The sequence below is a fragment of the Capra hircus genome, chromosome 3 (genome assembly GCF_001704415.2).
Source record: "Capra hircus breed San Clemente chromosome 3, ASM170441v1, whole genome shotgun sequence".
In the NCBI taxonomy this organism is placed as follows: Eukaryota; Metazoa; Chordata; class Mammalia; order Artiodactyla; family Bovidae; genus Capra; species Capra hircus.
The window spans coordinates 26,507,962-26,533,543 of record NC_030810.1 but is presented as its reverse complement, the minus strand read 5'-3'; the positions used below and the strand labels follow the sequence as shown (position 1 = coordinate 26,533,543).

The 25,582-nt window shown below is 40.9% G+C and overlaps 2 protein-coding genes and 1 pseudogene across 2 annotated transcripts in view; 2 read left to right on the top strand and 1 right to left on the bottom strand.

Annotated features, from left to right (window-relative positions):
* Window positions 1–22,057, top strand: part of TXNDC12 (thioredoxin domain containing 12) — a 31,923-nt gene extending 9,866 nt beyond the window's left edge. The window contains exons 2-7 of the mRNA XM_005678426.3: window positions 7,536–7,596; window positions 15,517–15,569; window positions 16,360–16,433; window positions 18,352–18,421; window positions 19,186–19,269; window positions 21,202–22,057. Coding sequence (XP_005678483.1) covers window positions 7,536–7,596; window positions 15,517–15,569; window positions 16,360–16,433; window positions 18,352–18,421; window positions 19,186–19,269; window positions 21,202–21,281 — 422 coding nt within the window. The 3' untranslated portion in view covers window positions 21,282–22,057. The remainder of the gene's footprint in view (window positions 1–7,535; window positions 7,597–15,516; window positions 15,570–16,359; window positions 16,434–18,351; window positions 18,422–19,185; window positions 19,270–21,201) is intronic.
* LOC102189268 lies at window positions 5,509–5,890 on the bottom strand (annotated as a pseudogene).
* Window positions 10,731–12,679, top strand: KTI12 (KTI12 chromatin associated homolog). The gene has a single exon (XM_013962832.2). The coding sequence runs from the start codon at window positions 11,080–11,082 to the stop codon at window positions 12,142–12,144; it is 1,065 nt and encodes a 354-aa protein (XP_013818286.2). The 5' UTR covers window positions 10,731–11,079; the 3' UTR covers window positions 12,145–12,679.

Here is a 25,582-nt window from a genome sequence, read left to right as displayed (position 1 = left end):
CGGAGTTTACTCACACTCATGTCCATCGAGTCTGTGATGCCATCCAGCCATCTTATCCTCAGTCGTCGCCTTCTCCTCCTGCCCCCAATCCCTCCCAGCATCAGAGTCTTTTCCAATGAGTCAACTCTTCACATGAGGTGGCCAAAGTACTGGAGTTTCAGCTTTAGCATCATTCCTTCCAAAGAAATCCCAGGGCTGCTCTCCTTCAGAATGGACTGGTTGGATCTCCTTGCAGTCCAAGGGACTCTCAAGAGTCTTCTCCAACACCACAGTTCAAAAGCATCAATTCTTCAGCGCTCAGCCTTCTTCACAGTCCAACTCTCACATCTATACATGACCACAGGAAAAACCATAGCCTTGCCTAGACAGACCTTAGTTGGCAAAGTAATGTCTCTGCTTTTGAATATGCTCTCCCGGTTGGTCATAACTTTTCTTCCAAGGAGTAAGCGTCTTTTAATTTCATGGCTGCAGTCACCATCTGCAGTGATTTTGGAGCCCAAAAAAATGAAGTCTGACACTGTTTCCCCATCTATCATGACCGGATGCCATGATCTTCGTTTTCTGAATGTTGAGCTTTAAGCCAACTTTTTCACTCTCCTCTTTCACTTTCATCAAGAGGCTTTTTAGTTCCTCTTCACTTTCTGCCATAAGGGTGGTGTCATCTGCATATCTGAGGTTATTGATATTTCTCCCGGCAGTCTTGATTCCAGCTTGTGTTTCTTCCAGTCCAGCATTTCTCATGATGTACTCTGCATAGAAGTTAAATAAGCAGGGTGACAATATACAGCCTTGATGTACTCCTTTTCCTATTTGGCACCAGTCTGTTGTTCCATGTCCAGTTCTAACTGTTGCTTCCTGGCCTGCATACAGATTTCTCGAGGCAGGTCAGGTGGTCTGGTATTCTCATCTCTTTCAGAATTTTCCACAGTTTATTGTGATCCACACAGTCAAAGGCTTTGGCATAGTCAATAAAGCAGAGTGCATGCTAAGTCGCTTCAGTCGTGTCCAACTATTTGTGACCCCATGTACTGTAGCCCACCAGGCTCCTCTGTCCATGGGATTTCCCAGGCAAGAATACTGGAGTGGGTTGCCACTTCCTCCTCCACAGAATCTTCCTGACCCAGGGAACAAACCTGTGTTTCTTATGTCTCCTACATTGCAGGTGTAGCACTTTACCACTAACTCTACTTGGGAAGCTGCTGTGAACGTTGGGGTATGTGTATCTTTTCAAATTAGTTTTCAGTTTTTTCCAGATGTATACTCTGGAGTGAAATTGCTGAATCACATAGCAGTTCTAGTTTTAGTTTTTTAAGGGACCTCCAAGCTGTTTTCCACAGTGGCTGCACCAATTTATATCCCCACTAACTGTGCAAGGGTTTCCTTTTCTCCACCTATTCTCTAGGACTTCCCTGGTGGCTCAGACGGTAAAGCGTCTGCCTACAATGCAGGAGACCTGGGTTCAATCCGTGGGTCAGGAAGATCTCCTGGAGAAGGAAATGGCAACCCACTCCAGTATTCTTGCCTGGAAAATCCCATAGATGGAGGAGCCTGGTGGGCTATACAGTTCATGGGGTCGCAAAGAGTCGGACACGACTGAGCAACACTCACTCACCTATTCTCTAATATCTGTTCAGTTCAGTTCAGTCGCTCAGTTGTGTGTGACTCTTTGCAACCCCATGAACCACAGCTCACCAGGCCATCACCAACTCCTGGAGTCCACCCAAACCGATGTCCATTGAGTTGGTGCTGCCATCCAACCATCTCATCCTCTGTCGTCCCCTTCTCCTCCTGCCCTCAGTCTTTCCCAGCATCAGGGTCTTTTCAGATGAGGTAGCTCTTCGCATCAGGTGCCCAGAGTATTGGAGTTTCAGCCTCAACATCAGTCCTTCCAATGAACACCCAGGAGTGCTCTCCTTTAGGATGGACTGGTTGGATCTCCTTGCAGTCCAGGGGACTCTCAAGAGTCTTCTCCAACATCACAGTTCAAAAGCATCAACTCTTCTGTGCTCAGCTTTCTTGATAGTCCAACTTTCACATCCATACATGACTACTGGAAGAACCATAGCCTTGACTAGACGGACCTTTGTTGGCATAGTAATGTCTCTGCTTTTTAATATACTGTCTAGGTTAGTCATAACTTTGCTTCCAATGAGTAAGCATCTTTTAATTTCATGGCTGCAATCACCCTCTGCAGTGATTTTGGAGGCCAGAAAAATTTATTATTTCTTGTCTTTTTCAAGATAGCCATTTTGAAAGGTATGGGGTGATATCTCATTGTGGCTCTGATTTGCATTCTCTTGATTTTGAGTATTTTTTCATATGCCAGTTGATAATTTCTATTGTGTTTTCTTAGCAAAAATATCTGTGTCCACTTTTTAATTGGGTTGTTTGGTTTTTTGATATTGAACTGTATGAACTATTTATGTATTTTTGGTTGTTAACCCTCTTATTGGTCATAGCATTTGCAAACATTTTTTTCCCCTTTCAGTAGGATGTCTTTTTGTTTTGTCTATGGTTTCCTTTGCTATGCAAAAGCATTTAAGTTTAATTAGGTACCATTTGTTTCTTTTTACTTTTGTTCCTTTCACCTTAGGAGGCAGATACAAAACAATATTGCTGTGATTTGTGTCAAAGGTGTTCTGCCTATGCTTTCTTTTAGGAGTTTTCTGGTTTCAGGTCTATTATTTAAGTCTTTAATCCTTTTGAATTTATTTTTGTATGTAGTATGAGAAAGTGTTGTAATTTCATTCTTTTACATGTAACTGTCCAGTTTTCCTCATACTACTTATTGAAGAAACTGTCATTTCTTTTTTGTATCCTTTGCCTCCTTTGTCATAGACCAATTGACCATAAGAATGTGGGTTTATTTCTGGGCTTTCTATTCTGTTCCATTGATCTGTGTATCTGTTTTTGTGCCATTACTGTGCTGTTTTCATGACTGTAGCTTTGTAGTATAGTCTGAAGTCAGAGAACAGGATGCCTCCAGCTTTGTTCCTTTTTCTCAAGATTGTTTTGGCAATTCAATGTCTTTGGTGTGTTTTAAGATCTTTAACATAATGATTTATTTAATCCTCAAAGCAACCCAACAAGGTAGGTGCTGTTGTTACTCTCGTTTACAGCCGAAGAAATTGAGTTTAAGTAACTTGCCCAAAGTCACACAGCTAGTTAGCTACAGAACTACAGGAATCAAAGCGAGGGAGTCCAGGTCCATAGTGCAGGCTCTTAACCACAACATAATACTGCTCAATAAATACTTACTGAAATAATGAGTGGTGATTACCTGATGGTAGAAAAATACCTCAGTTTATCTAAAAATGTCTCTTTTGGCCTTGTTCTTGAAAGATAGTTTTTCCAGGTACATAATTCTAAATTTAGCGATATTTTCTTTCAGCATGTTGAAGGTGATGTTTTGCCATCTGATTTCCAATTTGTTACTGTCAGTCTAATTGTCAGTCTTTGAATGGAAATATGTCATTTCTCTTTGAAGTGCTTTTAAGATCTTAGTATTTGGTTGTTCTGCAGTTTCACTACAGTTTATATGTGTGTGATTTGTTTCTGTAATTTGTCAGCTATACATTGTGCTTCTTACTATCTGCAGATTCTTGTTTTATCTTGGTTCTTGAAAATGCTATCATTCATCTTTTTTTCATTCTAAAAAATGCAAATGTGTTTTTAAGTAGATAAGATACATTAGCATGGTTTAATACTTTTAAGAGGTATATTCTTCCTTCCACTCTTGTTTTTCAGTCATCCAGTTCCCACCCCAGTATATTATCTCTTCAGATAAGTTTTTTTCCTTCAACTTTACATTCAGAGACTCCAATTTTATATATACCAATCTTTTCTTAATTTACTGTCTATTTCCTTTACATTTTCTGTCTTCTTATCTCTGTGCTATATTCTGGATAACATCTGATTCCCATTTCCACCTGTGTCTAATTTGCTATTTTAACCTATCCATTGAATTGTTTTTTAATAAGTAGAGTTTATTTTTGAACAATTTAAGACCTATAGAAAAATTGAGCAGAAAATGCAGAGTTCCTATGTGAACCCTTACCACGACACCTTTCCCTACCCCAGTTTCCCCTGCATTAGCGTGGTCTTTTACTGTCTCCATAGTTTTGTCTTTTCCAGAACACCAGTCATATATAATTGGAATCCTACATTATGTAGCCTTTTTAGATTGGCATCTTTCACTTACCAGTATGCAGTTTAGGCTCTTTTCTGTCTTTTTATGGCTTAATAACTCACTTCTGTGTATCACTGAATATTCATTGATTTTGTATTTCAAAAATCACGTTAGTTTAAAAAATTCTATTTGGTGCCTTTACAGTTTTGCCTATTTTGTGTTTTGTTATATGCATGTTTTTGTCATGCCATATGTTATTTCTTTCAATGCTTATATAATAGTAATTTTTGTATCCTATGCCTAATCATTCTAATATCTGAAGTCCTCTTATCTATTTGTTGGTTCTGCTCTTACTTGTGGTGACTTCTTTGCTTACAGGTTTTGTGATCTATGATTGTAAGCTCATAATGGTTATTTATATAGGTTATCCTGGAGGCCTAACATTAGTAATGCTTTCCTCTAGGAAAGTTTGGCATTTGATTCATCTGGAAACCAGGGGCTACTTATTACTGCCCTGGAATCACTCTAGTTGCTTTTGACAGCTGGGTTAAAATGGAGTCTCAGATTCATCTCTTTCATCTTACCACATGATGGACATTTGCTTTCAGGTTAGCCTTGCCTTTTGCTTGTTGCTCATTGTTCCTTATCTGATTTAAGGTTACTTTGTGTTTGTGTCTATTACTTTGAGCCCAGTAGGTGCCTTTTGGAAAGTCTGTTTTATGTAGGATTTCATTGTTTTGTAGGTGGATATCCCTCCAGACTCTCTAGTCAGGCATCTCTCCAAAGCAGGGTTCTGTTGCCTGAGTTTAGGTTTTGACAAGTAGAATGATGATGGTCATAGTAAGGCACCTTCCAGTTCTCCTGGGCATCTTCCCAGTTTCACTGTCACTTGTTTGTTCTCTCTCCAGGATTAGACTTTGGGCTGTAGGCAAGTGACACATTTTCCCTTGGGCAGTAGCCCATGCTGTTTGGAATGAAAAGTGATGGTTAGTTTGGATACTGCCTCTCACTGCTAATCTGGATGAGCTCTTTATTTCCCTGTGCTAAGCTGATGGAAATTTCTGGGAAAGAAAGGCCTCAAGGACAGTATGTGTAGTAACCAAAAGTCATAAAATTGAACTTAAAATCCCCGCTTGGCCATTTATCAACTATGTGACCTGGTACAGGCTGTGTATTCTGAGTCTCAAAAGCCTCAACTGTAAAGAATGACAAAAGGTGCTGTTTACTGATCATTTTCAATCCGCTAAGCACTGTCTTAAGATATATATATAATATATATATGTAATTTAATGTTCAACAACAATCTTATGAGATACAGGTTTTCTATTGGTTTTTTGTTTTGTTTTTGAGGTTCTATAACTTTACTGAACCATTAGCAGTTAGTTCTCATCCACATTAACTGCATGTAGATCTTTGAAAGTGGTGACAGGTACACAGGTAAACAGCATACAGAGCTTGTTTGGTGAACCTTCATCTTCATTACATTTCCTGGACAACCATGTGCAGGTAGGCACATAGGTACAGTATGGGACATTTACTTATTCTTTTGGCCCAGACGGCTTTGTTGAGCCTAGTGCCAATGAGTACTTCAGGAGTTCCCATCTCCTTCATGGCAAATTTCTGGATTTCTTTTGAGTGCCTGAAGGGCATGCTTCCTGAAACCCACTCCATGGATGCTTGTGAATGCTCATAGTGTATTCTCTAGTTACCACCTCCATTGATAGTGGCCCAGCCCTTCTCACCACCCTGTGCAGGAGCCATCCTGCCGGCCAGGGTTGGAAAGGCAAGATACAGCTATTATTATGCCTATTTTAATGGAAATATAGAGAGGTTCAGTGAAAGGGTTATTGTTAAGAATAAATTTAAATAAGATAACATGTGTGATGTGCAGGACATGTGTAAATTGGTCAATAAATAACAGCTAATGTTGTTACGGTCACTATTTTCAAGATGCAAAATTAAGTTATTTATGTGAGATGGCCTAACTAATATTCATTTGCTCAGTAAATATTTTGTGGAGCACTTACTATAGCCATGAAAAATGAAAATGTTAGTGGCTTGGTTATGTCCAACTCTTTGTGACCTCATGGACTGTAGTTTGCCAGGCTCCTCTGTCCATGAGATTCTACTGGCAAGAATACTGGAATGGGTTGCCCTTTTCTACTCTAGGGAATCTTTCCCACACAGGGATCAAATCCAGGTCTCCTGCATTGCAGGCAGATTCTTTACTGTCTGAGTTACCAGGGAAGCCCTGTGTAATGCTAGGGAAACAGGAAGGAATAAGACAGATATGGTCTCAGCCCATAGGGAATTTCCTTTAGAGTGAAGGAGACAGACACACATAAACATTTACAGTTCAGCCTGGGAAGTGCTGTGATGGGACAAGAATAGTGCGCTTGGGAAGTCAGAGAAGATTTACCAGAAGAAATGCCTGCTAGTTTCATACCTGAAGAATGAATTGAAGGTGACAGTGGGAGGAAAGGCAAAGGAAGCAGTGATTATGAAGGCTGAAGGGGAGAGAGGGTGCATATTGTGCTTAAGGAAATGAAAATTAGTTTTGTTTTTTTTTTAGAGTTATGTTTTATTTGGTGGGAATTTTTAGGACTTCAAGCCTGGCAGACAGCATCTCAAGTAATCCTGAGAGAACTGCTCCTGAAAATTAGTTTTTTGTGTAAGATTTTAAGAAAAGTGTGGAAAGTGAGCCTGGAGAGGTGGGTAGGAGCCATATTCTGAAAGGCTTCAGAAACCCTGCTATAAGAGTTTGACCTTCCCTTTTTGGGCTTTGAAACACATCTGAAAGATATTTTACCAAGCAAAGATGTGATTTTAAAAGATCACTCTAACTGAAGTGTGGGGAAAAATAACAAGAATAACTTTATATTATCTCAAAATATATTGTCTTAAAATCCTTACACCACCACTTGGAGGTATGGGTATTATTCTTGATTTTATAGATGAAGAAATTGGGACTTCAAGAACTTACTTCATTTACAAAATTCACACATTTAATGTCTTTCTGACTCTTTATACTGTTGTGTTGACTCCAACTAGCAATGATTTGTTAGGACTTGCTCTAAGATAACTGGAAAATTCTCATTCATTCTTATAGTATTATTTGCATACTCTGTTAGTTTACAAAGGTTTTCATAGCCATTAATAATTTAATCTCCTTAAAAACTGAATTAGGTGACATTATCTCCATTTTGCAGGTATGAAAACTGAGACTTGAGGTATGGGACTGTCCATGGTTCTATACACCTAGAAAGCGGTGGAGTTGAGACTTGAACACCATGCTCTTGACAAAGGAAAGCCTTTTTTATGAGTATCTTGTGAATATGCTACATTTCTTTCATGGGTCTTTGCCCTTTGTTCATGTGTGAATATTTATGAGGCTCTTTCCTTCCAGGTTTTGGAGATCACATTCATTGGAGGACGCTAGAAGATGGGAAGAAGGAAGCAGCTGCCAGGTACAAGATACGGTTTTTGCTTATCTAGAACAGCTTCCAGCCGTCAATTTAGCATTAAATTCAGGTGAAGGGTTATGCCAAGGCAGAGCAGTGGAGTAGTTGCATAACAACAAAAGTAATAATACTAGCTAAGGGTTTTAAGTGCTTACTATGCACCAGACGTTTGTTATGTGAATTAACTTATCTAACAACAACTCTTCTGAGGTTGGTACTGTTGTTATCTTCATTTTATAGATGAGAAAACTAAGGCACAGAACAGTTAAATAATCATATAGCTAGTTAAGTGGTAGAGCCAAGATCTGTACCCAGACACTTCAGATCCTACACTCAGCCAGTAAAACATACTGCCTAATAGTCTCGAGTTGAATAGTCTATACTGTACTGGAGAGATACAAAAATCCAGTATGTTTGCACTTACTTTATACACACACCTCCTTGCATAGAAACACTCATACTTCGGCACCTACCAAATGATAATGCTTGCTTTTGCTAGAACAGATCCTATAGCTTCATGGCTCTGAGACTCATATCTTCTGCAGGAGTGGGGTTGCCAAATTTAGCAAACACAAATGGAGGATGACTCTAATCTTATGAACACCACGAGGACAAGGAGGGGTGGTGGGATGAATTGGAAGATTGAGATTGACATAAATAAGCTATTGATACTATTTATAAAATAGATAACTAATGAGAACCTACTGTCTAATTTAGGAAACCCTACTCAGTGCTCTGTGGTGACCTAAATGGGAAGGAAATCCAAAAATGAGGGGGTGTATCTATATATACAGGTGATTCACTTTGCTGTACAGTAGAAACTAACACAACATTGTAAAGCAACTATACTTCAATACATTTTTTTAAAGGATGCCCAGTTAAATTTGAATTTCAGATGAAAAGTAATTTTATTCATTTATTTTAAAATTTATTTTTAATTGAAGGATAATTGCTTTACAATATTGGTTTGATTTCTGCCATACATCAACATGAATTCGCCATAGGTGTACATGTATCATCTCCCTCTTGACCTTCCTCCCACCTCCCACCCTTTTCTACTCCTCTAGGTTGTTAGAGGGCCCCAGGTTGAGTTACCTGAGTCATAACAGCAAATTTCCAACAATAAGTAATTTTAAATATGCTCCAAGTAATATTTGAGACGTACTTATTTTAAAAGCAATATGTATTATCTGAAATTCAAATTTAATTAGGCATCCTCTGTGTGTGTATACATATATTATATATTTGCATGTGTATATATATGTATATACATGCAATATATGTGTGTGTGTATATATATATATGCCACATCTTGCACCCTGACCAGGATCAAACCCGTGCCCTCTGCAGTGGAAGTTCGGAGTCTTAACTACTGGACTGCCAAAGAAGCCCTAGGCATCCTATATTTTATCTGGCATCCTTCAGTTCAGTTCAGTTCAGTCACTCAGTCGTGTCTGACTCTTTGCAACCCCATGAATTGCAGTGCGCCAGGCTTCCCTGTCCATCACCAACTCCCTGAGTTCACTCAGACTCAAGTCCATCGAGTCAGTGATGCCATCCAGCCATCTCATCCTCTGTCGTCCCCTTCTCCTCCTGCCCCCAATCCCTCCCAGCATCAGAGTCTTTTCCAGTGAGTCAATTCTTCGCATGAGGTGGCCAAAGTACTGGAGTTTCAGCTTTAGCATCATTCCTTCCAAAGAACACCCAGGGTTGAACTCCTTTAGAATGGACTGGTTGGATCTCCTTGCAGTCCAAGGGACTCTCAAGAGTCTTCTCCAGCACCACAGTTCAAAAGCAGCAATTCTTCGGCACTCAGCTTTCTTCACAGTCCAGCTCTCACATCTATACATGACCACAGGAAAAACCATAGCCTTGACAATACAGACCTTTGTTGGTAAAGTAATGTCTCTGCTTTTGAATATGCTATCTAGATTGGTCATAACTTTCCTTCCAAGGAGTAAGCGTCTTTTAATTTCATGGCTGCAATCACCATCTGCAGTGATTTTGGAGCCCAGAGAAATAAAGTCTGACACTGTTTCCACTGTTTCCCCATCTATTTCCCATGAAGTGATGGGACCAGATGCCATGATCTTCGTTTTCTGAATATTGAGCTTTAAGCCAACTTCTTCACTCTCCTCTTTCACTTTCATCAAGAGGCTTTTGAGTTCCTCTTCACTTTCTGCCATAAGGGTGATGTCATCTGCATATCTAAGGTTATTGATATTTCTCCCGGCAATCTTGATTCCAGCTTGTGCTTTTTCCAGCCCAGCATTCCACATGATGTACTCTCCATATAAGCTAAATAAGCAGGGTGACAATATACAGCCTTAACATACTCCTTTCCAGATTTGGAACCAGTCTTGTTCCATGTCCAGTTCTAACTGTCGCTTCTTGACCTGCATATAGATTTTTCAACAGACAGGTAAGGTGCTCTGGTATCCCATCTCCTTCAGAATCTTCCACAGTTTATTGTGATCCACACAGTCAAAGGCTTTGGCATAGTCAATAAAGCAAAAGTAGATGTTTTTCTGGAACTCTCTTGCTTTTTCGATGATCCAGCGGATGTTGGCAATTTGATCTCTGGTTCTTCTGCCTTTTCTAAATCCAGCTTGAACATCTGGAAGTTCACGGTTCATGTACTGTTGAAGACTGGCTTATAGAATTTTGAGCAGTACTTTGCTGGCGTGTGAGATGAGTGCAATTGTGCGGTAGTTTGCATTCTTTGGCATTCCCTTTCTTTGGGATTGGAATGAAAACTCACCGTTTCCAGTCCTGTGACCACTGCTGCGTTTTCCAGATTTGCTGGCACACTGAGTGCAGCACTTTCACAGCATCATCTTTTAAAATTTGAAATAACTCAACTGGAATTCCATCACCCTCACTAGCTTTGTTTATACTGATACTTCCTAAGGCCCACTTGACTTCGCGTTCCAGGATATCTGGCTCTAGGTTAGTGATTACCCCATCATGGTTATCTGGGTCTTGAAGATCTTTTTAGTATAGTTCTGTGTATTCTTGCCACCTCTTAATATCTTCTACTTCTTTAGGTCCATACCATATCTGTCCTTTATTGTGCTCATCTTTGCATGAAATGGCCCCTTGGTATCTCTAATTTTCTTGAATAGATCTCTAGTCTTTCCCATTCTATTGTTTTCCTCTATTTCTTTGCATTGATAGCTGAGCAATATTCAATGCTACTTAAGACCCCCACTGTAAATTGATGGACAGTCATTGGCCATCAGGAGATCACATTCTCCAAGACCTACAACATTTGATATAGATAACTGATGCCATTCTAAGCTCCAGCTCCTTTTGCAGAGAGCAGGACCTGGTTCTAGTTGGCTTAGTGTTCCTGTTTCCATAGCAACAAGAGGGCCTGTAAGAGTTAAAAGATACAGGAAGTGCGGCTTTCATTTCCGGCTTGCGTCAGAGCCGCCGGCAACCCGGAAGTTGACGCGGCGCATTTGCACATGGCCGCCTCCTGGGAGGATGCCGCTCGTGGTGTTTTGCGGGCTGCCGTACAGCGGCAAGAGCCGGCGCGTGGAGGAACTCCGTGCGGCCCTGGCAGCTGAGGGCCGCGCGGTGCAGGTGGTGGACGATGCGGCGGTGCTCGGCGCGGAGGACGCAGCAGTGTATGGCGATTCAGTCCGTGAGAAGGCCTTGCGTGGGGCCCTGCGAGCGGCTGTGGAGCGGCGCCTGAGTCGCCAGGACGTGGTCATCCTCGACTCGCTGAACTACATCAAGGGCTTCCGTTACGAGCTGTACTGCCTGGCGCGGGCTGCGCGCACTCCGCTCTGCCTCGTCTACTGCGTACGACCAGGCAGTCTGAACGGGGGACTGCGGGTGGCAGGCGTCGTGGATAATCCGAACCGGAACGTCAGTGTGAGTTGGAGACCGCGAGCTGAGGAGGGAGGGAGACCTCTGGCGGTGGGCGCCGATGTCCTCGGGGAACCACAGGCAGTGGCCTCTGTAGTAAATAGGCAAGCCCAGGCAGAAGTACCTACGGAATCCGAGCCAAAGGAAACCAGGGCGACAGATTTTCCAGCTCTCGTGGCTTCGGAATCCGAGGAATCTGCAGAGCATGTGTCTGGTGCTTTTTACCCTCCTGAACTTTTGGAGGCCCTAGCGCTGCGCTTCGAAGCTCCCGACTCTCGGAATCGCTGGGACCGACCCCTGTTCACCTTGGTGGGCTTAGAGGAACCGTTGCCACTGGCAGAGATCAGAGCTGCCCTGTTTGAGAACCGGGCTCCTCCACCCCATCAGTCTACACAGTCCCAGCCACTTGCTTCTGGCAGCTTTCTGCACCAGTTGGACCAGGTCACCAGCCAGGTGCTGGCAGGACTGATGGAAGCACAGAAGAGTGCAGTCCCCGGAGACTTGCTTAAGCTTCCTGGCACCACAGAACACCTGCGGTTTACCAGGCCTTTGACCATGGCAGAACTGAGTCGCCTCCGTCGTCAGTTTATTTCCTACACCAAAATGCATCCCAACAATGAGAACCTGCCTCAACTGGCCAACATGTTTCTGCAGTATTTGAGCCAGAGCCTGCACTAACCGGAGCAAGTGAGTGGGAAAACCATGGTTTCTTGTCTAACCACTACATTTGTCTGGGAAGAATAAAGTTCTGCAGAATATATTGACATGTACTAGAGCTGTTGTGACTGATTCACTCATACCCTCCTGGACCCCTCTGTGCCAGGCCTTGAGTTTACAGCAAATCTGATACTAGAGAATGGAGAACTGTCTGAAGATCTAGGCAAGAAGGACAGAGCTTAAGTGGACAGAGCTTGCATAGATTGAGTTCTATTTGGGCTGTCACACACCATTGATTTCTCACATCTGAAGTGTGGGAGAGCAGACAAGATGGATAAATTGTTTATAATAATTGTGAACAGAACTGAACATAGCACAATTCTACATCTGTGCTGGCCTTTTCTTCATACCACAGTTTTTTAAGTACTAGTCTCTAACCTGGGGCCTGGGGTCACAGATAGATCCACTGGTTTCTATCCTTGGGAAGCTTTGGTTCTAGTGGAATTGAAAGATAAAACCACTAGATTATTTCATTTAATAAAATCTTTTATAAAAAGACAGTGTGCTGGCATCTCTTTCTCTTAATGTAGCTTTATATTCTTCATATAGTTTACTTAATGTAACATTTTAGATACAGATGTATCCCTGTTATGCCTTCTATTAGAAGTACTTTGCTAGTGCTCAGTGAGTCTTGGTCTTAACATGGAGTCACAATCATGACAACTTCCCTAACTGGGTGCTTTATTCTGTTCTTCAAGGCAAAAGCCCTTTAAACTTGTCTTTCATTTATCTCATTAAACAAATAATAGATAAGTGCTTATGTTTTTGAAAGATGGTTTAGATAGTCTTTGCCCTTGAGAAATTAGTAGTAAACAGACGATTAGTTCAGTTGCTCAGTCGTGTCCGACTCTTTGCAACCCCATGGACTGCAGCACGTCAGGCTTCCCTGTCCATCACCAACTCCAAGAGCTTGCTCAAACTCATGTCCATCCAGTCGGTGATGCCATCTGACCATCTCCTCTGTCATCCCCTTCTCCTCCTGCCTTCAATCTTGCCCAGCATAAGGGTTTTTTTTTTCCAGTGAGTCAGTTCTTTGCATCAGGTGGCCAAAGTGTTGGAGTTTCAGCTTCAGCATCAGTCCTTCGAATGAATATTCGGGACTGATTTCTTTAGAATTGACTGGTTGGATCTCCTTGCCGTACAAGGGACTCTCAAGAGTCTTCTCCAACACCACAGTTCAAAAGCATCAATTCTTCAGCACTCAGCTTTCTTTATAGTCCAACTCTCACATCATACATGACTACTGGAAAAACTATAGCTTTGACTAGATGGACTTTTGTTGGCAAAGTAATGTCTGCTTTTTAATATGCTGTCTAGTTTGGTCACAGCTTTTCTTCCAAGGAGCAAGCGTCTTTTAATTTCACGGCTGCAGTCACTATCTCCAGTGATTTTGGAGCCCAGAAAAATAAAATCAGCCAGTTTCACTGTTTCCCCATCTATCTCCCATGAAGTGATGGAACCAGATGCCATGATCTGTGTTTTATGAATGCTGAATTTTTAGCCAACTTTTTCACTAAAAGTTGAAAAGTGAAACTTTCATCAAGAGGCCGTTTTTCTTCACTTTCTGCCATAAGGGTGGTGGTATCTGCATATCTGAGGTTATTGATATTTCTCCCAGCAATCTTGATTCCAGCTTGTGCTTCATCCTGCCCAGCATTCTGCATGATTTACTCTGAATATAAGTTAAATAAGCAGGGTGACAATATACAGCCTTGAAATACTCCTCTCACGATTTGGAACCAGTCTGCTATAGAGTAGTGCCTGGTACATAGTAAATACTATATACGTTTTGGCTAGCAATAATACTGTACTAGTTGTAGAGTATATAGAGACAGCTAACAGGCCCTTCCTTAAGAAGCTCTAAGGCCAGTGAGGGGAGATGAATAAATAATAAATACAGTTCAGTGTGCCAAATGCTGTGATAGTATACGCCTGTGACAATGTCGTGACATGGGGGTGGATGATGGAGAAAGCCAGTGGCTGCTTACATAGGACCCTTCTACAAGTTGGCATTTGAGCCTTGAGAGTATTGGAGCTTCAGCTGGCCAAGACTGACTCGGATGGAATATGGTGCTTATTGTTTTATAAAAGAAAAAGCTTTTTCCTCCGTGATGATAAAAAAATTATGCTTAATTGGGAATTCCTTGGCAGTTCAGTGGTTAGGACTTGGTGCCTTCACTGTTGGGGCCCAGGTTCAGTCCCTGCTCAGGGAACTAAGATCCCACAGGTCTGCCCCCTCCAAAAAAAAATTACACTTAATTGTAGAAAAATTGAAAAATACAGAAAAAGTGTAGTAAAATCCACAATCCCATTATCTAGAGATAACTTCTATTATGTTTTAAAACATTTCCTTTTAGACTATTTTCTACATGTTTGCATAATTGAAACTATAGGTAATAATTTTGAGGGGCTCCACAAACGCTGCGAACAGTGACTGCAGTGATGAAATTAAAAGACGCTTGCTGCTTGGAAGGAAAGCTGTGACAAACCTAGACAGCTTATTAAAAAGCAGAGACATCACTTTGCTGACAAAGGTCCACAATCAAAGCTATAGTTTTTCCAGTAGTCATGTATGGATGTGAGAGATGGACCGTAAAGAAGGCTGATGCTTTTGAAGTGTGGTGTTGGAGACTTTTGAGAGTCCCTTGGACAGCAAGATGGTCAAACCAGTCAATCCCAAAGGAAATCAGTCCTGAATACTCATTGTTAGGATTGATGCTGAAGCTGGAGCCCCAATATTTTGGCCACCTGATGCGAAGAGTCAGCTCACTGGAAAAGACCCTGATGCTGGAAAAGATTGAGGGCAGGAGGAGAAGGGGGCGACAGGATGAGGTGGTTGGATAGCATCATCGACTCAGTGAACATGAGTTTGAGCAAACTCCAGGAGATGGTGAAGGACAGGGAAGCCTGGTGTGCTGCAGTTCATGGTGTTGCAAAGATTTGGACGTGACTTAGTGACCAAACAACAGCAACACAGATAATAATTTTATGTTCTAGTTTTTATTTTAACAGCGTACCAATGAAAAGTTTTGTTACCATTTCAGTGGTTATATAGCCATAACATTTGAAAATGTAATTTTTTAAAAAAAATCTCTTCTCTGTAGCTTTAAAGCCCAAATTTGCACAATTTACTGGAACATCAGAACTTAGCAATAATTTTGTTATAATAATCCACTATTATTGAATAGATTGTCTTAAATTTCTTTTTATTGAAATTATGTTCCATGAGCGTCCTTGTACATTAATCTTTGTCTTCATTGGTTGGTCATTTTATTAGAGTGCATTTCAAAAAGTGGAATTACTAGTTTATAATTTGTTTGTTTTGTTTTTAAGTGGATTGCCCCTGATGGTGATTATCCATAAGTCCTGGTGTGGAGCTTGCAAAGGTAGGTGGAAATGATCAGACCTCTGATGTGTTCTCAAATGTTACCATTTTAAAAATAGCACTGACTTTGGCTCAGCACTGTTTATTGCTTGTAGGAGTACCAAAGAAATACATGGAACAGATTCCCTGTCCTCAAGAAATTTACAGTAGTATTTACAAGGGATTGAAGGATGTGGCAATTAAGATATGGTTATATAGAGTATGGGATTAAGTGCTACAGTAGTTGTATGAAGAGTTGTATATACAAAAAGAGATATGATGATTGGTTGTCAAAGTCTTTCTGGAGGAGTGGGAACTGAATTAGTAAGGTTTTCTTACTATGCAGCATGTGTTCTCTCTGTTACACCACCCTGCATCTTCCCAGGTGGATTTCTTCTTTTGTTTGGTATGCTACGCTTAATAAAATCTTGTTGGAAAAAGTATAAAATTAGTGCAGACCATTAGTTTAGTAATATGTGTACATTAATGGTAGAGTATTGTTCCTCTATTGTCTTTATTACATCTGTTCTTAAGTAGATGTTATTGAAATATGTAAAAAAGCAACTAGTGGTAATTTTTTCATCAGTGTTCCTTATCTATATTTTATAATTGAGATGAAAGTTTCAGAGAAATGAAGTCAATCACTTAAGGATACACAGCTATGCAAGTCAGTGGCAGAAGCAGGACCAGAATTCAGGTGTCCTGATTTCTGGGTCTTAAGATTAGAACAGCTGTCAGTTATATGAATCATCTCAGCAAATTAAGGTTTGGCTATGACAATGATGTTTTTTTCTGTTGCTTCCCACCCCCAGCTTTAAAGCCCAAATTTGCAGAATCTACAGAAATTTCAGAACTTTCCCATAATTTTGTTATGGTAAATCTTGAGGTAAGAATTCCAGAGTTTCTCCTTTCTGCTGTGATTTTAAGTCTTCACAAGAATTAACATCTTTGATGGTATAAAATCTTACTCAGCAGAGTTGTCTACTTGTATGTATGTGTTTTTCTTCTGAACTCTAATACTAAAGCTTGTATCAGATATGGTAGAACCATCCGGCCCCCATTTTTGGGAGGAAGTAGGAGAAGAAAGATTGGTTAAAATGACTAAGTTAAGATTCTTTCATTTTTAGTTTGTGATTATGTCATGGTTTTACATCTTTGTATAACTAAAGATGTAGTCATACATGCAGGCCACAATTCCCTGAAAAATAGGATTCAGTTGAAATCCTACTTTGTGCTGGGCTTATATGTACAGCTTCCTTTTTCTTGGTTAGATATCTTTTATGTTCTTCACATTGGCCAGAGGTCTTAGAATCCCAAGTCAGAATATCAGACCTTGGAGTTAGAAGGGATTTTTAGGTCAATGATACCATTCCCATTTTACACATTGAGCATCTTAGACCTGAAGGAGTTAGGTGATTTAGTCAAGAGCCGAGTAAGTGATAAGAATAGGTACTGTGATCTACTTGTACTGCCTCTTAGGGTGTACTCTTCAAATGTGGGATTCTTGGATACTCTGTGATGATCCTCCTAGCCCTATGTTTCTGTAAAATGATGTTTATTTGAACATAGGACTGGAACTCTGAACACAGTAACAGTTAATGTTGAGGTAGCTAAGGGATTGCTTATAAAGCTGGTGGATAGGGGCTTCCCTGGTGGCTGAGTGGTAAAGAATCCGCCTGCCAATGCAGGAGACACAGGTCGATCCCTGATCTAGGAAGATCGTACATGCTGCAGAGCAGCTAAGCCCGTGCAACACAACTGCTGAGCCTGTGCTCTAGAGCCCAGGACTCAAAACTGCTGAGCCCGTGTGCCACAACTACTGACACCCAGACGCTCTGGAGTCTGTGCTCGGCAACAGGAGAAGCCACCACAGCTAGAGAACAGCCCCTGCTCACCAATTACAGAAAAACCCACGCAGCAGTGAAGATCCAGCACAGCCGAAAATAGATAATTTTGAAAAATAAAGCTAGTAGATAGCCTGAATGCCAACACACCTCACTGAAGGCAAAGTTATATTCTTTGGTATAACTTCTGAAATGGGAATCACACTATAAATGACAAAGTTACTATTGATTCCTATCTGAACTCCTCACCATTTTCTATGGTAACTTAGAATCACCACTCAAAGAAAACACAAATGTGTTCAATGAGCATTCCCCAACTTGAGAGATTTCTTAAAAAGAAAGCTAGCTGTGTGGTCATGGCTCCTGGGAGGACTGTAACTTCACAATTGTACTAAAATGTCAATCTTATCAATTCATGCATTCAAGAAAAACTCCAAGTCAGTAATGTAGGTATTGCGAATAAGCAATGAACAAAACAGACAAATTTCTTTGCTGGCATTAAATTACATATGAGGACTTGAATATGGGGAGGCAGACAAATAAAATATGTCAGATGGTGGTAAATGCTGTGGCTAACAGTGAAGAATGGAGGGGACAGTTTGCAGTTTTAATTAGGTGGTTAGAAAAGAAGGTGGCATTTGAGCAAAGATTTGAAGCAGAAAAGGGAGTGAGCCACCCGGATGAAGGGGGATGTATGTCCAGGCAGGGGGTAAGAACAAGTGCAAAAGCCTGAGTGGGGAGCATGCCTGGCTTGTTTAATGATAGCAACAACAAGCAATTTAGTGTAGTTGGGAAAAACTAAAGAAGAGATGGGATATGACGTTAGAGAAGTGCCCAGGTAGGAGGTCATGTAGGGCCTCTCAGGCCACTTCAAGGACTTACCCTGAATGGGAGAGGAAGCCACTGAAAGGTTTTGAGGAGAGAAGGAACATGATCTGACTTGAGGTTTACACTTACTAGGATGAAGAGGAGCCCAAAGATGAAGATTTCAGCCCTGATGGGGGTTATATTCCACGAATCCTGTTCCTGGGTAAGGTGAAAGGTCTTAATCTGGGGATCCATACAGAAGGAGAGAGAAGTGCATCAAGGCACTGACTCCACCTAGTGAAATTATATTGTTATGGCTAAAAACAAAAGCCATTTTCAAAAGAGAGTGATGGATTCTAAATGCCAGAGCCTCAGGTCTGAAAGAAAACTTTTCCCATTAACTAGCTGCTTTTGTGATAAACAATAAAACAACCCCCCTGCTCCCGCCAATACCCAAACTGCTTTTGTGAGCAATGGGAGAGTACTGATCATTTATTCATTTGTTTAGCAATCATCTTTGCATCAGCCACAAGTTAGGCACTACAGGAACCGAGAGAAGCCATAGTTCCCACCCTTGCCCTGTAGCACAGCTGAGGCAATGGGATGCTGCAACCAGACAAATATCTTTACAGAAACAATTTCCTGGGAGATATTTAATGACCACCTTGTCTTTGATCAGCATTCTGCTAGGTTCTATGGGGAATACAAATAAAAATATAGGATCCCACTATCATCAAGCAGAAAAGGAACATGCCAGAAAGATGGAACAGCATATAGGCATGGTTGAGGGTGGGGGTGGGTTGTGTTCAGGGAATTCCAAGGGATTAATTTTGATTGCAATGTAAAACACAGGGGGTAGGGTGGTGAGATAATGGGCTGCAAAGATGGGCAGGTCTCATTTTCCAGAAGGCCTAGTATATCATATAATGCTTGAAGTACCTGTCTGTTGTAGTTATTGCAACCCCTCTGCTATTTTGTCTACAATAGATCCCAGTGGCAAAGTGCGTCCTGAAATCATCAATGAGAATGGAAACCCCAGCTATAAGTATTTCTACATCAGTGCTGAGCAAGGTATGGTTATGTTGAGAGAGAAGAGGGAGGGTTGCTGCTAGGTTTAACTAGAATGAACCACATGCGAGATTTGATGGGAAACTAATTCAGCATGTTCACTAAGCATCTTCTGCATGTAGCTTTTGGCTAGATGCTATGTAGGATATAGAAGAAAGAGAAGAGCAAGCCCCTCCTCTAGCTTCTTACAGTCCAGTAGGAAGCTAACTGACCCATAGGAAACTAGAGAACTGAGGCTTCCAGAAACAGTCGCTTGCCCTTGGACTCACAGTTAATAAGTCACAGAGCCAGGATTTCCGTCTACAACTTAGTTTTTTTCCACTGCACTAACACTATTCTTGTAAGAATTCAAAGGTAGGGGAATGCTGTTAGATGATCAATTCTGAAAGGTTTCATAGATAGTAAACTAACTTGATCTAGACAGGTAAGAATTTGTCTCTTTGGTCAGATATGAAGAGGACATTTCAAGCTAAGGAAGCAAGGGAAAAGGGTGTCAGGTGTAGCCCAACATGGAGAGTGCATGAGTCATGCTAGAGGGGATGATAACTGAATTGAGTCTTGAAGAATGAGACCTAACCAGCAGAGGGATGTGCAAAGCATTATTGGAGGCAGAGGGAACAGCGTCAGCACAAACATGTGAGGGAAGATTGAAGTCACAAGTCAGTCATGGTTTTTTGTTCTCTAATCCTGAGTGCAACCATTCTAGAGGCAGAAGTTGGAATTCATGCCACATACTGTCACTGTTTTCCTTCTGAATTCTCCCTGCCATCTGTAAAAGAGGGTTATTTCTAAGTTGCCATGTGTCTTCCTTTGTCATGCTGCCAGTTTGTTGATCATTTTATGTTTTGAGTCCTCAGCACTCTTATTTCTCAGAATAGGGAGAGGAAAGATCTGGAGAGGTTATCCTCTCCTTCCCATGGGTAAGGAGAATGTTATCTTCCCTACCCAAAAGCAGATCCCTGGAGGCTGGTAGTAGCGGGAAGTTTTCCACATGGAGAAGGGCAACTGAACTTTCGGTCCCCAACTCTTGACCCTTGAAATTCACCTTCCTTTCAGAATTTCATGCAGTTACCCCTGCCATCTTGACGTGGGCATCATCCTTTAATATATTAGTCCAGATATGGACACAGAACCCTTACCTGAATTCCCCATGGCTCAGCTGACATGAAGCTGAAATATTCAAACCTGACTTTACTAAATGCTTGGGCAAAACTAAAGGGGTGTAACAAACTTTACTACCTGGTATGCTTTCTGAGATCCACAGATTGTGGCTCAACCCTAATACCTGGCCTGCCATTGTACAGGGAGCCTGTACCCAGCTTCCCTCTTTGATTCCCAAGATAGACGAGAAGACTCATCTCCTGTCTACCCAGGGCTTGCCTTCCAGGTTTCTCTTTTGCCTGAGAACTTGACTTCTTCCATACATAATTGGTACTGGACATAACCACCTCTTTCCGTGAAGAACCATCCTCCCTCTAAGCACACATACTTGCTCACATATCAGTGTAACCTCCACAGAAAACGAAATAAATGCAGCATTCATCCCAAACAGGTGGTGGAGATGATAGGAAGATGCTTTCTATTCCCTTAGTGTTGTGTATATTTCCAGCTTATGACAGGGGTTCAACACTAATCCTGGAGGGTAAGCCAAAGTAACTGCTAAATAACATTTTTGTAGGACCTCATAGTTTACAAAGGACATTTATTATTCATTCTCTCATTTAATTTTTATAATCTGTTTGAAGTTTGTAACATCACCTTATTTATAGATGAGAAAACAAATTCAAGAGACTTTCCTGGGATAAAATCCAGAATTAGATCTTAAATCCAGATCCTGTGCTCCTCTTACATTTCTCCTAAAACAGAAAATTATGTGTTGGTTGTCAAATATAAAAGACTTGCTTCATATTTTTCCCCTCAATGTTTATTTCACAGTTGTCCAGGGGATGAAGGAAGCTCAGGAAAGGCTGACGGGTGATGCCTTCAGAGAGAAACATCTGGAAGATGAGTTGTAACATGAATGCATCCCTTCTTTCCTCAAAGATATTGTTCTGGAAGAAAGCAGCAGGGAAGGGAATACTGAGGAATCAGAACAATTGAATGGATTGGAAAACCTTGCTCCTTCCCACATGGGAAAGGCCCCCTCACTGTTGGAAGAATTCTGCTGCCAGAAACTGGTCTCCATGTTTGTGATCCAGCAGAGTGTGGCAGACTTCCTTGTCCTGTCCCCTCTCACCTAAATATCTCTTTGTCATTGAAGGTAAAGAATGACACCTTTTGACATAAAACTTGAGCCATTTGGAGATTTACTCCTCACACTGCAGTATTTGAATCTTTCCATTTCCTCCTGCTTAACTCACCTTGGTGGTGAAAAGAGACCAGAAGCATCTTCTCTATAATGTTAAAAATTGCGGAAAGAGCTTATTATTTAAGACAACAAATTCTAAATGTAAAGCCGTAATTCTGCCCCACCAAGGAGCTCAGCCCATCTCTTCTTTTTCTCCTGGGAATAATCTTGGGCTTCTTCCGGAATGCCTGCAACTTCCTTCCTCTTCTCTGGCTTGGCTTCCCTGTCTGCGCGCATGCGTGTGCAGGAATGGCTGTGTGCTCTGGACTGGCCCCAGCTGGAAGCATGCTTTCTTTTCCCCCGTTAACTGTGGAAGAAACCTTCTAGCCCTAGATGGAGCCATTTTTGTCAAGTCGTCAACTGTATTTTTGTACTGGGATTAACAACAAAAAAAGAAAAAATATTAATTGTTCCATTAAACTTTAATAAAACTTTAAAAGGAAATGTATTGCGATGGCCTTTTTCTTACTGGGGAGTGGAGGGAGAGCACTTCAGGAAGAAAACTAACCTTGAGGGCCTAATCCAAGAGCTCTATCTAGGGCTGTTCCCACACCTGCATCTCCCACATTCTAAAGGACGTCAGAGCTTGTCTCTTCTACTTTTCAGATATCCAAATTCCCTCCATCCTCACTGTCACTGTTTTGTATGGGGCAGGCCTTTCCTACTTCCTATTTACTGTTACAGCCTGTGACTTGACTACTTGCCTCTGATATTCTCTCCTGTCATCCATCCTCCTTAACTTCCCCCAGAGTAATCTTTCTAAAACACAGATGAGACCACGTCACTCCCCTGCTTAAAGCCTTTCCTGCCTCCTTCAAGAAAATAATATTAACATTAGAAAATACTGGGGCCTCCCTGCATCGGAGTCTGCATTTGCTGCTGCGCTTGCCTGGACCACTCTTCCCTGTGCTGTCTACAGGCTTTGCTTCATCATTTCTCATTAAAGCTTCACTGACTTTATTAATAGTCACAGCCTACCCTCCCCCATACTCTCTTTTTCTTTACCCTGTGTATCATTTCAACAGTATGAAAAGAGGGATCTTATAAGGTATCACCTCCAGTGGAACACTGAGAGTGACAGGGGCACTGTTCATAACTATGCTGAAGTTACAAGTTCATTCTCTACCTCTTTCTTTGAGAACATAAGCTGCAGGAAGGCTAGTACTTCATCAGTATTATTCGGAGTATATGACAAGATTCTTGAAATGTCTGACACAAAGGAGATATTTAGTAAATAAATATTTATTAAATGAGTAAAAAAAATGGCAACCCACTCCAGTATTCTTGTCTGGAAAATCCTGCAGACAGAGGAGCCTGGCGGGCTACATGGGTCACAAAATGACTTAGTGACTGAGCAGGCTAGCACAGAGCATTGTTGTAACAAGCCTGCCTAAAAGGTTAACTGACTTTCTGAGAGAATATAACTTAGTTTGATTTACTGGTTTTTTTAAATATTTATTAACTTGGCCATGTCGGTCTTAGCTGTGGGATGAGGGATCCTCATTGCATCATGATGGATCTTTCCTTGCGGCGTTTGGGCTTTGTTGCTCTGTAGCATGTGAGCTCTTAGTTTGCCGACCAGGGATTGAACTCTCAACCCTTCAGTACAAGGCAGATTCTTAACCGCTGGATGACCAGGGAAGTCCTTGATTTACTATGAATTAGGGTACAGACATTTTACTGCTTTATAGAGTTCTATGTTAACTTACAGAAAACTAATAAGCAAATGATTTCTTTCCCAGAGAGAAGATAGGTCCATTAACCAGTTTTGTATCTGACTTAATAATCTTATTTCAACTTTGAATTGGTTTTTTCATCTTTCTGGTCCTCATTAATAAGCTAAAACTTTTGCATATGCTTGGAATCTGTTTGATGGAGAAGGCAATGGCACCCCACTCCAGTACTCTTGCCTGGAAAATCTCATGGACAGAGGAGCATGGTAGACTGCAGTCCATGGAGTCGCTAAGAGTTGGACACAACTGAGCGGCTTCACTTTGACTTTTCACTTTCATGCGTTGAAGAAGGAAATGGCAACCCACTCCAGTGTTCTTGCCTGGAGAATCCCAGAGACGGGGGAGCCTGGTGGGCTGCCATCTATGGGGTCGCACAGAGTTGGACACAACTGAAGCAACTTAGCAGCGGCAGAATCTGTTTGAAAAATTTTTTTAACATTTTGCAAATACTTGATATAAAAAATAGTTAATGCTGAATCCTGTCTCATTATAGCTGTAAGTAATGTTCTTCCCACAGATATATGATGACATTTTTTAAAAGTAATGTCACTGAGATGTAGTTTTATTAAAGTTGTAATAAAACTTCAGTGTTAATTATTATAATTTGTAATGTGTGTTGTTTTGATTGACATGCTAATAATAATTCTTTTAACAATAGCTGAATCTGTTTCCACGGGTGATTTAACATTGCCTGCTAAACGCTGCAGATGTGAAACTGCTACTCGCCAGATGGCTGGCTTGGGTTTACCTGTGTTCTTGGGACCAGTCTGGCGTCGACTTTCTTTACTGGTATCTGAGTGAGTGTTCTCATAATCGGCTCCTTCACCATCTCTATGGAAAGCGTTGGTTTTCTGGCTGTTTGTCAGTATATCAAGGTGGGATTTTTCCTCATACAGAGCACTGAATAGTCAAAGATACTAAACTGAGCTGATAAGTTAATGGATTTTATGTAAGTTATACAGTCTTAACTTGGTACTTGTAAATAGCACTAAGTGGGCCTTCTACCTATAATACTCCAAAAGTTAAGGCAGCAGAGGGATTAGGAAGAATTTTTTTTTATAATCAGTTAATTCACTTTGTAAAATGGCTGTAAAGGATAACATGTACAGATTTTCTGTTCGTATATTCAGTTGTAAACTTCCTAAGACTGTTATGTTTCTATTGCTTTTGTATGGAATGACATTGCAAAAATAAAAACCTTCTTTAACTGACTTAAAAAAAAAAAAAAAAACAATAGCTGAATCTGAAAGAAAAATTTTAAGTCTTGAGATTTTAGCTTAAGTTCCCCTAAATGCAGGGCCTGAGGTAAGGCCTATACAGGTAATATATTTTAGGAAGAGATTCTAAGGAACAGGAATGAGGGACTGGTGAAAGTGAAGCGCAGGAGGGAGAACGAAAGTAGAGTATATTATTGAGCTGGTTACCTCACTGGTCCAGAGTTTCACCGAGGAGCTAATTTCCTGGAAGAACAGACACAGAGGCGACAAAGAACCATGGAGGCATAGAACAAGAGACAAGGGGATGCAGCTTTACGGTGGTGTCCTCCACCTCCGAATGTAGCTGGTTACCACAGTGACTGCCAAAGCCGGAAAAACATCAAGAGGTTGTAAAGTAGGGTACAAAAATTGTCTAACATATCTTAGATTCTTATAGCCAAAGAAAATTTCAGCATTTTAATTCCAATTAAATATATATATTTTCTATTGGGAGGTATGACATGGTGATGATTAGTAAGAGAGTTTTAAGCATATAAATCCTTTGTGTGTGCTCACTCAGTCATGTCCAACTCTTCATGACTCCATGGATTGCAGCCCACCAGGCTCCTCTTCCCATGGAATTTTCCAGGCAAGAATACTGGAATAAATGTACTGCCATTTCCTACTCCAATAAATACATTATGTTAGTTTATAATTCTGTGGATAGAGTGAAATAAAAATTCAAAAAGAAGAATGATGTAAAATTCCCAACTGTTAAGAGCCTGCGCATCTATTAATTTTAAGTGAATAAGGTAGAAAAAAATTAAGTGGGTAAGTGGATATAAAATTCCTGTGGTACTTAGGCTCTAATGGATATATTTTTTTAAAGTACATAACAACTTTTTCTAAATGTTAATATTTACAGTACAGTAAAAATTATGTCCTTTGCAATTATTTAAATGGTGACGCTTTTAGATGTCAACTTGAAAGTACATAGTTTTCCAAAATTCTTTCAGGGATCATAGAAGTTTCAAGACTAC